General features: G+C 36.1%; 1 protein-coding gene across 5 annotated transcripts in view; it reads right to left on the reverse strand.

Annotated features, from left to right (window-relative positions):
* Positions 1-7,232: 7,232 nt before the first annotated feature.
* Positions 7,233-12,500, reverse strand: part of LOC125046994 (ankyrin repeat and IBR domain-containing protein 1-like) — a 32,979-nt gene continuing 27,711 nt past the window's right edge. For all 5 annotated transcript variants that reach the window (XM_047645005.1, XM_047645001.1, XM_047645004.1 and 2 more), the window contains exons 18-19: positions 12,350-12,500; positions 7,233-12,035 (exon numbers count right to left, since the gene is read on the reverse strand). The exon at positions 12,350-12,500 is cut by the window's right edge and continues 63 nt beyond it. In XM_047645005.1, coding sequence (XP_047500961.1) covers positions 10,685-12,035; positions 12,350-12,500 — 1,502 coding nt within the window. In that variant the 3' untranslated portion in view covers positions 7,233-10,684. The remainder of the gene's footprint in view (positions 12,036-12,349) is intronic.

Here is a 12,500-nt window from a genome sequence, read left to right on the forward strand (position 1 = left end):
AATTCATCAAGATTTCATATGTAGCAATCAAGTGAAGTGGCCTTTCATTCTGAGATATTTGGCCCTGTTCAGAGGGATATTTGTTTTAAAAAACACAGCAATGAAAAGAAGATAAAATATGCATCATTATGACTAAGAAAAAAAAGTAAGGAAATATGGAAATAAATTCTGAACAGTTTCCTAATAAAGTTGATGGTAAAAGTATTTAGAATTTTAATATGATTTTTTTTTTTTGTTGTTACCATATCAAGAGCGCACACACACACACACACACACACACACACACACACACACACACACACACACACACACACACACACACACACATACATATATATATCCCATGACCATTGTTATCATGGGAGCTTAGGAGATGGGAACTAAGGCTCTATGTTGGGATTGCCCTACCTTGGGCCTCAGCCCTCAACTCAACCAATTTTGCATGGTCTTCTCTTCTCCTCCTCTTATTTTTTTTTTTTTTTTTTGCTTTTCCAAGAGGCTTGCTCCCTCATCAACCAGCCATAAATGGTGGAAGTGAAAGTATTGGTAATTATTTATGAAGTGACTAAGTCCCAATTACTCCAGATACTTACTCCTAGGATTCCCCCTAACATCATTGTATTGAACCAAACCTTTTCTTAACCTTGGGGCTCCCCCCCTCAGACCCACACCCAATCACTGTGGATAGTCTGTGTGTGGCATTGCTACACATTTTCTTCATCTGTAATGTTAGTCTTTGCCTGTGATGTTTACTTCATGTATCAATGGGTGTAGTTCCTAGATTTTCCCTATTTTAATGCAGTCATTTTATACATGTATTCCAAAGTATTAAATATTGTCAGACTTTCTTATTATCACATTGTAAAAGAAACACTGTAAATGAAAAGTGTCATATTTTTTGTCATTCTGACCATTACAGGCAAAGTTTACCTTGTATTATATGGTTGTGCAAAACAAACTAGACTGAAAATATAGTGAAAAAAATTCCTCAGTCTCAAAGGTAGCCTGTTTTACTACTCACTGGTCATATTTTTACCACTGGATGTTACACATATATATCTTGCTTATATATTGCCCTGGTTCATATGGAAGTATCTGATTTCAAGATATATATCAAGATATAATTTTTAGCTATTCAGATTCTCTGGCTTCACTCATAAATTTTGTGTCTTCACCTACAAACACATACATGAAAATAAGTAATAATGCAAGAAGTGACAAAAAGAAATAAGTAAGCAAATAGAGAATAGAAAAAAAAAATTATAAAAAAAGGATGAGCTTAGGTTGACATTTCTGTTAAGAAACTGCTGTATTTCATTCATTCCATCTAAATTAAAAATATGAGGATATGTTGGAAGAATTGTGTTATTTTTAACCCTTCCAAATAAAGGAAAGGTGGAAAACAATTTTTGTCTGCTTTGAAGCTGAAATTGCCAAAATTATGATATCTGCAACAGAATGTGCCAAAATATGAAATTTACTGAAAGATAATGTAAAGTTTTACATCATTACAAAGTTCAAACAAATCATTTGTCTATTTGTCCAAACATATTTTTAAAACGCTTATATATGGCAGTTTCAGTACACATGGTTAAAGAAGGAAAAGGATATAAACATATTTTTTTTTCTTGAATATAAAACAACTATCACACTGAGGACCTCCCCAATCCCTTGCCCGTTGTTGTCGTGGGGGGGCTTAGGAGGCGGAGACTGGGACCCAATGCTGGGGAACTCCCCAACCTTGGGACTCAGCCCTCGACTCAACAAATTTTGTATGGTCTTTTTTTCCCCCTCCTACTTTTTCCTCTCTGTCCCTTCACCAACCCCTTCTACTATCCACTTCCTAAGGTGTGAGAGCCTTGCTGAAAGGATGAAAGGCTGACTTTGTGCCAGTCCTGAACGGCCTGAGGGAGCCATGGGCACGGTATTCCCCTGCTTGTCTAGCCCTTACCCCTCAAGCAACCCTGAGGGGTGGACCGTTTCTCTCCCCAACATACTCCAGGCTTATCATGGCCAACAATGAATAACCATTAACCATACCATTATTAGAGGCAATGAGGCTTGCCTCTTCATCAAATAGCTCCACCAATTCAAACTCGCCCGATTCCCTGACCCCAGGCTCTCCTTTAACCACGGCTCTGAACACTACAACTAATACCCCCTCCTCAATGCCGACTAGTACAGTATCCACCCTAATCAACACCCCAGGAGACATTTCTACTCCCAACATGCTCAACTTCAACAACAATACCCCCACAACCTTACAACCTTATTGTCCACCTCCCCATAACACTACCTCCCTTAACACTACTCCCTCTTCCACATGCCCCCGTCCTTCTACTACCCCCTTCTACTACTACTCTACAAAATTCTTAAATAATCTATAGCCCAGCCAAATGGGACCGATTTTTCGTGATCCCTCCCACAACTTCTCACACTTTCTGCTTTGACAACCCGTTTTCATTCCTCAAATGCATATACATCCTTCACTTGATCTAACCCCTATACATTACCTTACCCAACCTTAACCCATTTACTTGTCAATTCCTTTTCCCAACTTTGACAACTAATCACAAACTCAACCACCCTTCACTACCATTTACTATAGTGCTACATGACCTTAGATGTCTAGCACATTTATTTTGCTTTTAACCATTAACCATTAACCATCACACTGAGGATCGCATATTCCAGCTACTAAAAAAATGCACAAAGCAAAGGGTTTTTCAAAATATTGATATCCAAATAATAGTTTTCCTAATTTATTTTTATATTTGAACGAGTTGTTTGTATTCACTAAATTTCTTTATCACAAATCATACAAATGTGCCATATTGTTATATAAAGTAAATTTATAAAGTTCAATAGATTATTATCCCATAAAAGGCAGGTAACATTACTTGAACTTCTATTCCAAACTACATCATTATGGCAAAAAAAGTAGCCCACCCAATAGGTAAGCTAAATCTGAAAATTGTGCACCTTATTGGAATTAGCATTGCAACAAAGGATTTAGGATGGTACCTATGGTAACTGAAGAAATGGTTGTCAAAGATGAAGCAATGTAGTCCATTCTTATTTGCTATATGAAAAAAACACATTTAATACAGTATCTGCAGGGTGACTTGTCACTTTCCAGACACAAGTTCCATTTCATGTTGCAAGAGAAAAGTAGCAGCTTCACAGAATATTTGAAAATTAAAATACTCACTTATTTTCAACCTGCAACAAAAACATAAAAATATAATGTATAAAAAAGTTTCCAGTCAGATCTTTGTACCTTGCAGTCTAAAAAGTTTCAAGATATTAAATGCTTCTATTCAGTCTACAAAAAGTCAAGACAACTTTGGTGTAATTTTTGCCCCCCTCCATCATATTAACCCTTTTGGTACATGAACACCACTTTCATGGTTGGGGCAGTAAGCCAATTTCCCATTTTCTGCACTTGTCTGTACTCTGTGTGGCCGATCATACTGGGTGACTTACCACCATAAGCTGGAATATCAGCTTGGAGGGGTCACTGGTCCAGGAAACTTGTAATGAAATCTCTCAGTTCCGTTTCCTTAATTTGAGATGTTGGATTGTTAACTGCCTCTTGATTCACTCTCATTGAGGACCTTTTTATAAGGAACTGAAAGGGTAAAGTATTTGCAATTATCATGAATTGGATCTGCTAGAATATAAAGGGCACAAACTTAGGTTTTAATTATTTTTTGACAGCTTTATCTTTACTATTACCACCATATATAGTCCTACAAATATCTGCATCACAGTTTTTTATCAAAACTACCAAATTTGCATGTACTGGATCTGCTACCAAAGTGACAGAAATACTCCTACTCCCTCTTTTTATACAATTTTCATTTCTTTTTGGTATGTTGAGTTATTAGTTAGGCCAGCTGCTTATTCAATATCACTGAACACTTACCTGGTATTGGTCATTTTATCTCTAACCTTACATTAAATAGAGGTGTTTCTTTGATTAACTCAGGTGAAAATAAATCCAGATTTAGATAATGTTACTGAGGTGCTGTGGCAAATTAATTTTATGAAACTGATAACAGACTAAATGAATAAAGCTAGGATTATGAAATTCTTGTACACAAAATATGTAAAAGCTACTTTGTACAATGCTCATTTTATAACCATTTTTAAGTAATGATAATGTAATGTAGTTTTCTTTATCTGTTTATCACAATGCCATCAGTTGAAAAACATGGAAAAGAATATTCTAATCTTCCAGCAATCATACTTAGTTAACAATAGCATAGCAATAAACCTTTGCAAGAGCTGCTACCGAGTTACTACAAATGCACAAATTGCAATGGAACTTACAATGAGAAGCATATATTCAATTTTAGTAATCTTTAATATAGTTCATCAAAAAGTACAAATATTCAAACAGCACAAAGCATTGAAGTAGAACTTGATTGTATTTAGTGTTTGGGTTTTTCATGTATATATGAACTAAATAGTGATACTAAATTTCATGCCTTTTGGTCCTGAGCTGTATTTCGAAGATTGGTGAAAAGTTTTAAGTGTAAAGGTTTTAAAGTGTGTCTGAAGTGTGTGAGTAAGATTTTATTTTGTAGTCCGACAGGGCAGGAGTGTCCACAGTAATTGTCATTTGTATTAATTTATTGACACAGGATATGGGGACTTAAGTCATTTAATTCGCATGTAACTGTGTATAATCTGTAATGTAGTGTATATACTCAGCATGTTACATAACACTAATAGATGTATACATTATTTGCGTAGACTGGCAGGATTATTATTTCTTCCCCCAAACCTCTAGCAATATTTCATTACTGACTGCCACAACTTCACCTGCAACATTTTCTTTGAATTAATTACAGGTGTTCATACTTTATCATCACATCTTTATAGTCATCACAGTCTGAATAATCATATATATATAAATGTATGTTTGCATATGTTTGATCATTTCTGTTGATTGTTAAAGGTGAATGTTCATCCAATAATAAAGTTCTAGTCCACAGAGATACAACTATATAAGAGGTATATAAAACCAATATAGGTATTGCCATGCATAATTAATTGCAACCATCTTATAATAGATGAGCATTGGCACCTGTTCCTATGTACTTAAAAATTCTCTTCATTGTGTAAAAACCTAGACTATTTACCAAAATCTAATGAAATGCTACTCTTGCAATGAACTCGGTGTCTTCCACGGGAGGAATTGCCAATCAGCCCAATTATGGTTGTACACTTCACCAAATCTGATACATGTGACCAGCTCTAACAAAGCCTGGCGATACCTCATTGCATCACATAAATTACACATATTAAAAAAGCATATCTTTGACAGAATGGTTCAAAATCATATCAATTTGAGGTCCCAAGTACTTTAACAATTACAACAACTGACAGTTTTGATACATGCTACAGGAGAAGCCTGTCTACACAGAAAACAGCTGCAAATTGACCCACCTTTTATCCTTTTTCTGATATTGTTTGAAGGGGTAAGCTTACTAGGAAATATATGTCTGTGTGCGTGTGTGTGTGTGTGTGTGTGTGTGTGTGTGTGTGTGTGTGTGTGTGTGTGTGTGTGTGTGTGTGTGTGTGTGTGTGTGTGTGTGTGTGTGTGCGCGCGCATGTGTGAGTGTGTGTGCGCGCATGTGTGTGTGTGTGTGCGCGCATGTGTGTGTGTGTGTGCGCGCATGTGTGTGTGTGTGCGCGCATGTGTGTGTGTGTGCGCGCATGTGTGTGTGTGCGCATGTGTGTGTGTGTGTGTGCGCGCATGTGTGTGTGTGTGTGCGCGCATGTGTGTGTGTGTGTGCGCGCATGTGTGTGTGTGTGTGCGCGCATGTGTGTGTGTGTGTGTGTGTGCGCGTATGTGTGTGTGTGTACACGCATGTGCGTGTGTGAGTGCATGCATGTGCATGCGTGTGCATGAGTGTGCGTGTGTGCACATGTGTGTATGCATGCGTGTGCGTGTGCATGTATACACAATTCCCACACACTGTATACCTGCACTCAGTAATCTATCTTTTACTTACAAGAATAATACTTTTATTTGATAAAGGAAATGTTTTTGTTCCTTTCTTCTTTTATCTTCCATTGCCAATAATTACAAAAAAAAGAAAAAAGCCTTTACATATACTCTGAAATCTACCCTCACTCAGAAATATTCTGGACAATGTGCAGTGAAGTTGTGGCACTCAGAGTATATCACTACAAAATTATACATCATTTCTGGTTCCTCTTCCATAAATGTGCATAAATTTCCTTTGCACGTATTTGAGAGCTGAAAATATTATCTCTTTTTTTTCTTTTTAATTTCTATGCAAATAAGATGAAATTAAGCTTGGTTCAACCCAGGTTACACACTTTTCAGTGACTATAATTTGTAGCATTTTTACCCACCAAAAGTTAAACCTGATGCTGATGGAAATAATTACTACAAAGAAATCTACGTGTCGAATGATCATTTATTTGAAGTATGTTGTTATATCCATAAACCTTCTAGATTTCTTAGCAAGTATCATACTAATATGCTACTTAGAAAGTTGTTCTTTGTAGTAATTTGTTTTTATTCTTAAAGAATAAGCAAATAGTCATGTTTCTGATCTATTGACTATTAAAACCTGATACTCAATATTTACAAATATAAGAGATGGTATCTTTCCTTTAAAAAAAAAAAAAAACTGTTATAGCAAACTCCTGAATAGGATGCTTCTAAGATGAAAGTTGTGGCACAATCTGATATCTTCCTTACAAAAATTGGGGGGGGGGTGTAATCGAGGGAAAATTAAATAAAAGGACATTTCAAAAGATGGGAAAAGTATATATGATCTAAAGGCCTGTCCAAAATGGCAGGCATGATCAGTGGGCACATCAACAGGGAACTGTATAGATTATCACAGGTGAGAAAACGGGGGACACTGCTTGTTTACCATGTAGTTTGTCTGCCTGTGAAGTCATCTCTATTCGTGCCCACCATTGTGCCCACCAATCATGCCTGCCTGTGTGTGGACAGGCCTTAAGAATATTGAAAGATTTTAAGATAATGGCTGCTGAACCTTCTTACCGATGTTGCTAATGTATAAGATGTAACCTTTATTAATTGGAAAGATATTAATGAAAGCTAATGCTCAAAGAGATCTCACCAATGAAATAAACTGTTCTGAGTGAATCAGCATCAGGTTTCTCTTTAAAAAAAAGAAGTAAATAACAGAAAAAATGTCTTAAATAAAACAAATAAAGCAAAGCAAGAAATAGTCATAATTTATTTTGAAACTCACCCAATCTTTCACTCTCTCCTCTTTTCCAATCTTGAAAAAAATGATGTTAGATACTGTACAGAAAATTTGGTCTGTTTTATCCTGTGTGTATCTCTCTTTTTTTTTTTTTTTTTTTTAATCAAATATCACAAAGTTTAAAAAGTTTTAAAGAGCAGATCATTCTTCCTTTTATTGACAACCATATAGATAAAAAAAAAAAAAAAAAAAAAAAAAAAAGATTAAAAAAAGTACTCCCCTAAAACTGGGATACCATCAAAACAATACAAAAAGTGTTCCTTGACTTCTTAACGCAGCTCCTTACATTTCTGAACACAACTCTTGAGCTTTTTTTTTTTTGGCTACATTAATTTCTCTCTGAAGATCTTTGCATGAAGATAGTGACCTTCAGGATTAAGACAACTATTTTTTTTTCCTTTTTTTCTTTTTTTCTTTTTTTTACTTTACAAAATTCAGGCCATCAAAAAAGTGTTTACATTCATACTATGCATGTCCATGAATGATTGCCTGATACATTCAACCAACTGGCACCATGACATTCATGCAATATTATTGTGTTAATAAATGTAATCACCTCAAAAATATAAAATAGGATTTTTTCTAACACATAAAAGTTAGTATTTCAAATAGGCAAAAACATAAATATGATTTAAAGTACCTGCAAACAGTACTATTCTAACTAAAGATATTATAAATTCAAAGCACAATTAATAAATCTAATTAATTCTGTAAATGCAAGCGCTACCATTCCTGTTTCAAACAAGATCATGTGGCAGTTGACATACAAGTACCTTTGGTATGTTCGTTAATTGTATATACTGCATGATTCATAAAAACAAAATAATGATAATGGTCATGATAAAGAAGAGACAACTATTATATTGTCATGAACACAGCTGACATGTATCAATATGCGACACGATCAAGGGTAGCTTATTCAGAATTTAAACTTGGATCTTTATGTAAATATTCTATATTGGTAATACACTCTTAAGCAATGTGCGACCTGAGGGTAATACATATTTCGTATGCATATAAAAAATACTTGATTCAGTCGCATATGATGATGGTATATTGTACTCCTCTTTCAAAAAAAAATATATGACAATATTATTAAATAAATAAATGAAAAAATGCTCTAAACATCAGTGCCTATATCATGTTTAATCAGTCATCTTTAGTTCTGATTGTTAAAAGTATTACATCAACAAAGCATTTGTTACTATGGTACTACACTCAGTGCTGTTGCATACAATATGCACTTTGTTAATTACATAACTGCATAAAAACTCTGAGTATATTCACACCCAAACTGTTTTGTAACTGCAAATATTCAACACTTGCTACTTTTCCTGAGGTACTGAAGTTCAGAACTTAACACTGATAAAAAATGTCATATGGAGAGCAGGCATCAATGTGCATTAGATAGAGGATGTAATTCTGAAAATATAGAAATATTCAAACATGTGCCAAGAGTGGAATGTTGCCACTTTGTAGGTAAAATCTGCAGTATACAACAAGAAAACATGTGCTGTATAGTTTAAACATTTGAAATCCTATTAACCATATAAAGAAATGTCTAGAAATGAGAGGCAAAAAGCATCTAACATCTTACAAGGAGGGCTTGTCTTTACAAGATCAACATCTCTCTCTGACTAGTAAGAAACATTCATTCAACTGTGGTGAAGTCAGCAGAAAGTCCAGAGGAAGGCAAACTGTAAGAACACTAGTGTTAATCATATACCCACACATATGCTGAACACATAGACATACTCCACAGCTATGAGTATGTTCATAATTACAAGGTTTTAGTGAAACATTTACAAAAGGGCCTTGATATAACACTCTTTAGACAGTTGAGGTAGCTAACTGCCTTATGAAACTATCACAAAATATTACAGAATAACAAATTGAGTTAGTGAGTGTTATACCAAGGAACTCATCAACATACACATCGCCAACACTCAATGCCAAGGCATATAGCTGCCTCTAAGGTACCGTAACTGTGCGATCTAGTGAACACTATGAAGCTGATAAACTGTGTTTCCCAGGACCCTGGTATTAACAGTGATAAGGTTAGGCACATGAAGCTTCAGATATGGTTTACAAATGTCTTAAAAGTTATGGCAAACATAAAAAATGACACAAAATAGTGGAGTAAATCCCTATCCAAGGCCTAATATACCGACCTCATCAACACGAGTGCTGATACCCAAGACGTTGGCAGTCAGGGACAGTTCTGTACATGATTGGTTGAGTTTAATACTATCTAGAGTATGGAACACTGATTAAGTTGCTACATTAAACATTTAACAAATTTGTATTATCTACCAATTGATTTGTCTTTTTTTTTTCTTTTTTTTTTAAATTGACAGTTTTAAGGGTTTCCTTTTTACAGATTTAACTTTTAACACATTTCTGTTAATTAATTGTCTGTTTTGGTGATAATCACCTGATTCTGATTGTAAAGACTGCACAGACTGACTGACTGTATGGATGTATATACTAATTCTGTCAAAACATGTATCATCTGCGTCTACAGAATGAAATGGCTTCTACCAACTGACTGCTAAATGGCATCTATGGATTGATATATTGGATGAATCCTACGGCTTACTAACTGCATACAGGGGTGGGAATACTATCCGACTGCCTGGCAAAAATCTCACTTACCAAACATAGTTTCAGCCATACAAAATCACAGTACTTTTTTTTACATTAAAGCCCTTAAAAGTTTTTCTTCTTTATAAACAATACAAAATCCTATCTACATTCATTTGGACAATTCTATTTAATTCTGACAAAAAGGCATTTTAACTTTATCATCAAAATTACCTATGCGCCTTCAAATACATGATTCTGGCCAGGAATGGCAGTCTACTTTCTACTGTACTTCAAAAAGGTGAAAGAAAAATGATCACAGACAAAGTTATTAAAAGGAAATGAATGACATCCAAAGCAACAGTATCTAAAAAAAACATGACATCTAATCATGACTACATTATCACAGGTAGGGAGGAAAAATCTGTATGGAACATGACATTTGACAGTACATGTAAGATCCCATTGTATATAAAAGTAATGAAAGCATTAATTTTAGAACTTTTTTTTTTCTTTTACATTTTTTTTTTCTTTTTCAATAAACTATAATCCTGATAAAAGGAATTAAAAAGAAAATTATATACCATATGAAAACCAAATTACAAATCAATCTATTTAGTCCCAATATCATCGATACTATTCATATATATATATATATAAAAATAATATAACCCCCAAAAATAATATGAATGATAATAAAAAAGTGAAAATATTTGTAACAGTAAGTGCATCAATCCCACCCTTAATATTAAATTTCCATAGAGATTCTACAAGCGTTTCAGGACAACCGTGAAAATTCAAACTTCAAGAAACGATCATACGGCTGAAGTCAACTCCTTCACTTTCCTCTTATCTTTACATTCCTTCCTCTCTTTGGTCTCTTTCCCATTCTCTTTACTTTTTTCTTTCTGCTTCACATCTTTATTTCTTTCTTTGCTCTCTTTCTCACTTTTACTCCTATCCTTAGCATCTTTGTTTCTCTCTTTCTTTGACTTTTTTCTTTTGTTGGGTTTGGGCGATTTGCCAAGAAACAAAGCTTCATGGAAGTCATCGGAACTTAAGTTTGATTCTTCAACATGCAAGACAGAGCTGAGGGCACCATCAGTTGGGGACTTAGGAAACTGGAACACTAAGCGACCCTTTTCGGGCTCAGATGCCGACCTTGAGACACGCAACTCACCCAGGAGGAAGGGTGATGTGGCTCTGGTGGCTTGGAGGGATAAGGAGGAGAGATGAAGACACGTGCCAGTTGTCCGTGCCGAGACTCTCGAGGAAAGAGTGGCTGAGCTTGGAACCACAAGGGACGAAGAACGAGAACGACTATAGATCGGTAGGGGCGAAATGTCCAGCCTCGCCTCCCCACGTGATCTAGGTTCAGGTGTGCAGCATAGAGGAAGCGTTAAGCTTGGAGAACGTGTCTCTCGGTGCTGAACTTTGGGCGACCGCGGCTCAGGGGAACGGCAAATGGAAACACCACTTATGTACAATGTGGGTGAATTTGGTATACCAGTTTCCGATTCATACTCATTTGAACTCTGATTTTCTAGTTTAGAGGAATGAGAAATGTGAATTCTAAGGCTTTTCACTTTTGAAGGGGCACTACTACTCTGCTCAGTGGAGTTACTTTCATCTTTATCTGTTCCTTCATCTACAACCAACTGAAAAGACGGCTCGTGTTGCTGGAACACAGAATCGTGATTGAGGCTACTAACACTCATGCTGCAGTGTGGATCCACAGGATTGTCCAGATGGCTCAAGATGCCCCGCACCTCAAGATCCATCAAGGGGGAGTCCATGTCTCCTATGATTTCAGAGGCTGCCCCAGGATCAGTGTTTTCGATGTCACCGCTCTCCGACTCCATGTCCAAGCTGTCCTGCTTTGGTTTGGACAGCCTTAACCTCGCCGTCTCCTCAGGATGATCCTGATGTACATGATCAGAATCAATCATGCACTCTGGCTCCTCCGAATTCTTCAGATCCCCCAAGGACTGAGATCTCCGGAGGTCCCTTCTGCCGTCCAGGGAAGGACCCGGGATCAGCAAGTGTCCATTTTCGTGCAGATCACCATACTCAAAATGGCCATCTTCTACTTCATTGGGAGCTTTGGGGAAGCACAACAGATCTTTCTCTGTTTTGTTGTCCCATTCCTTGTCAACATTAAGGTTTCTGTGGATTGAGAAGAGACTCATGAGTACAGATCCTTGAGCGTCTGTTCACTGTTTTTGCCATTACTGTTCCCATTTTACTAAAATAAATCAATGTGAATGTGCTGATAACATACTACAAATACTATAAACAGTTGGTTTTATCTATACAAAAATGACAACTATCATTATTCACAACTTTATAATTATTACTTACATCAAGCTCACAGAAAAGCAGTTCCTCTATTTTCAAATTACGTGAATAGTATTAGTAGAAGTATATGTATAGACAGGTATATAAAATGTAAAGAGTACAATTAAAAAATATTTACCCACCTCAAGCTTATCTCCTTATTAGCGAGTTTCTTCAAGAAATAATCCACAGCAATCTCTGCACTGGTGGGTTGGCATGAAGCTGCTCCTTCCACCCCATCTGCCCCAGGCCATGCAGAGGCTTCGTCTCGACCCGCAACCCGACTTGCAACAT

This window comes from Penaeus chinensis, chromosome 40 (assembly GCF_019202785.1).
Source record: "Penaeus chinensis breed Huanghai No. 1 chromosome 40, ASM1920278v2, whole genome shotgun sequence".
Lineage (NCBI taxonomy): Eukaryota > Metazoa > Arthropoda > Malacostraca > Decapoda > Penaeidae > Penaeus > Penaeus chinensis.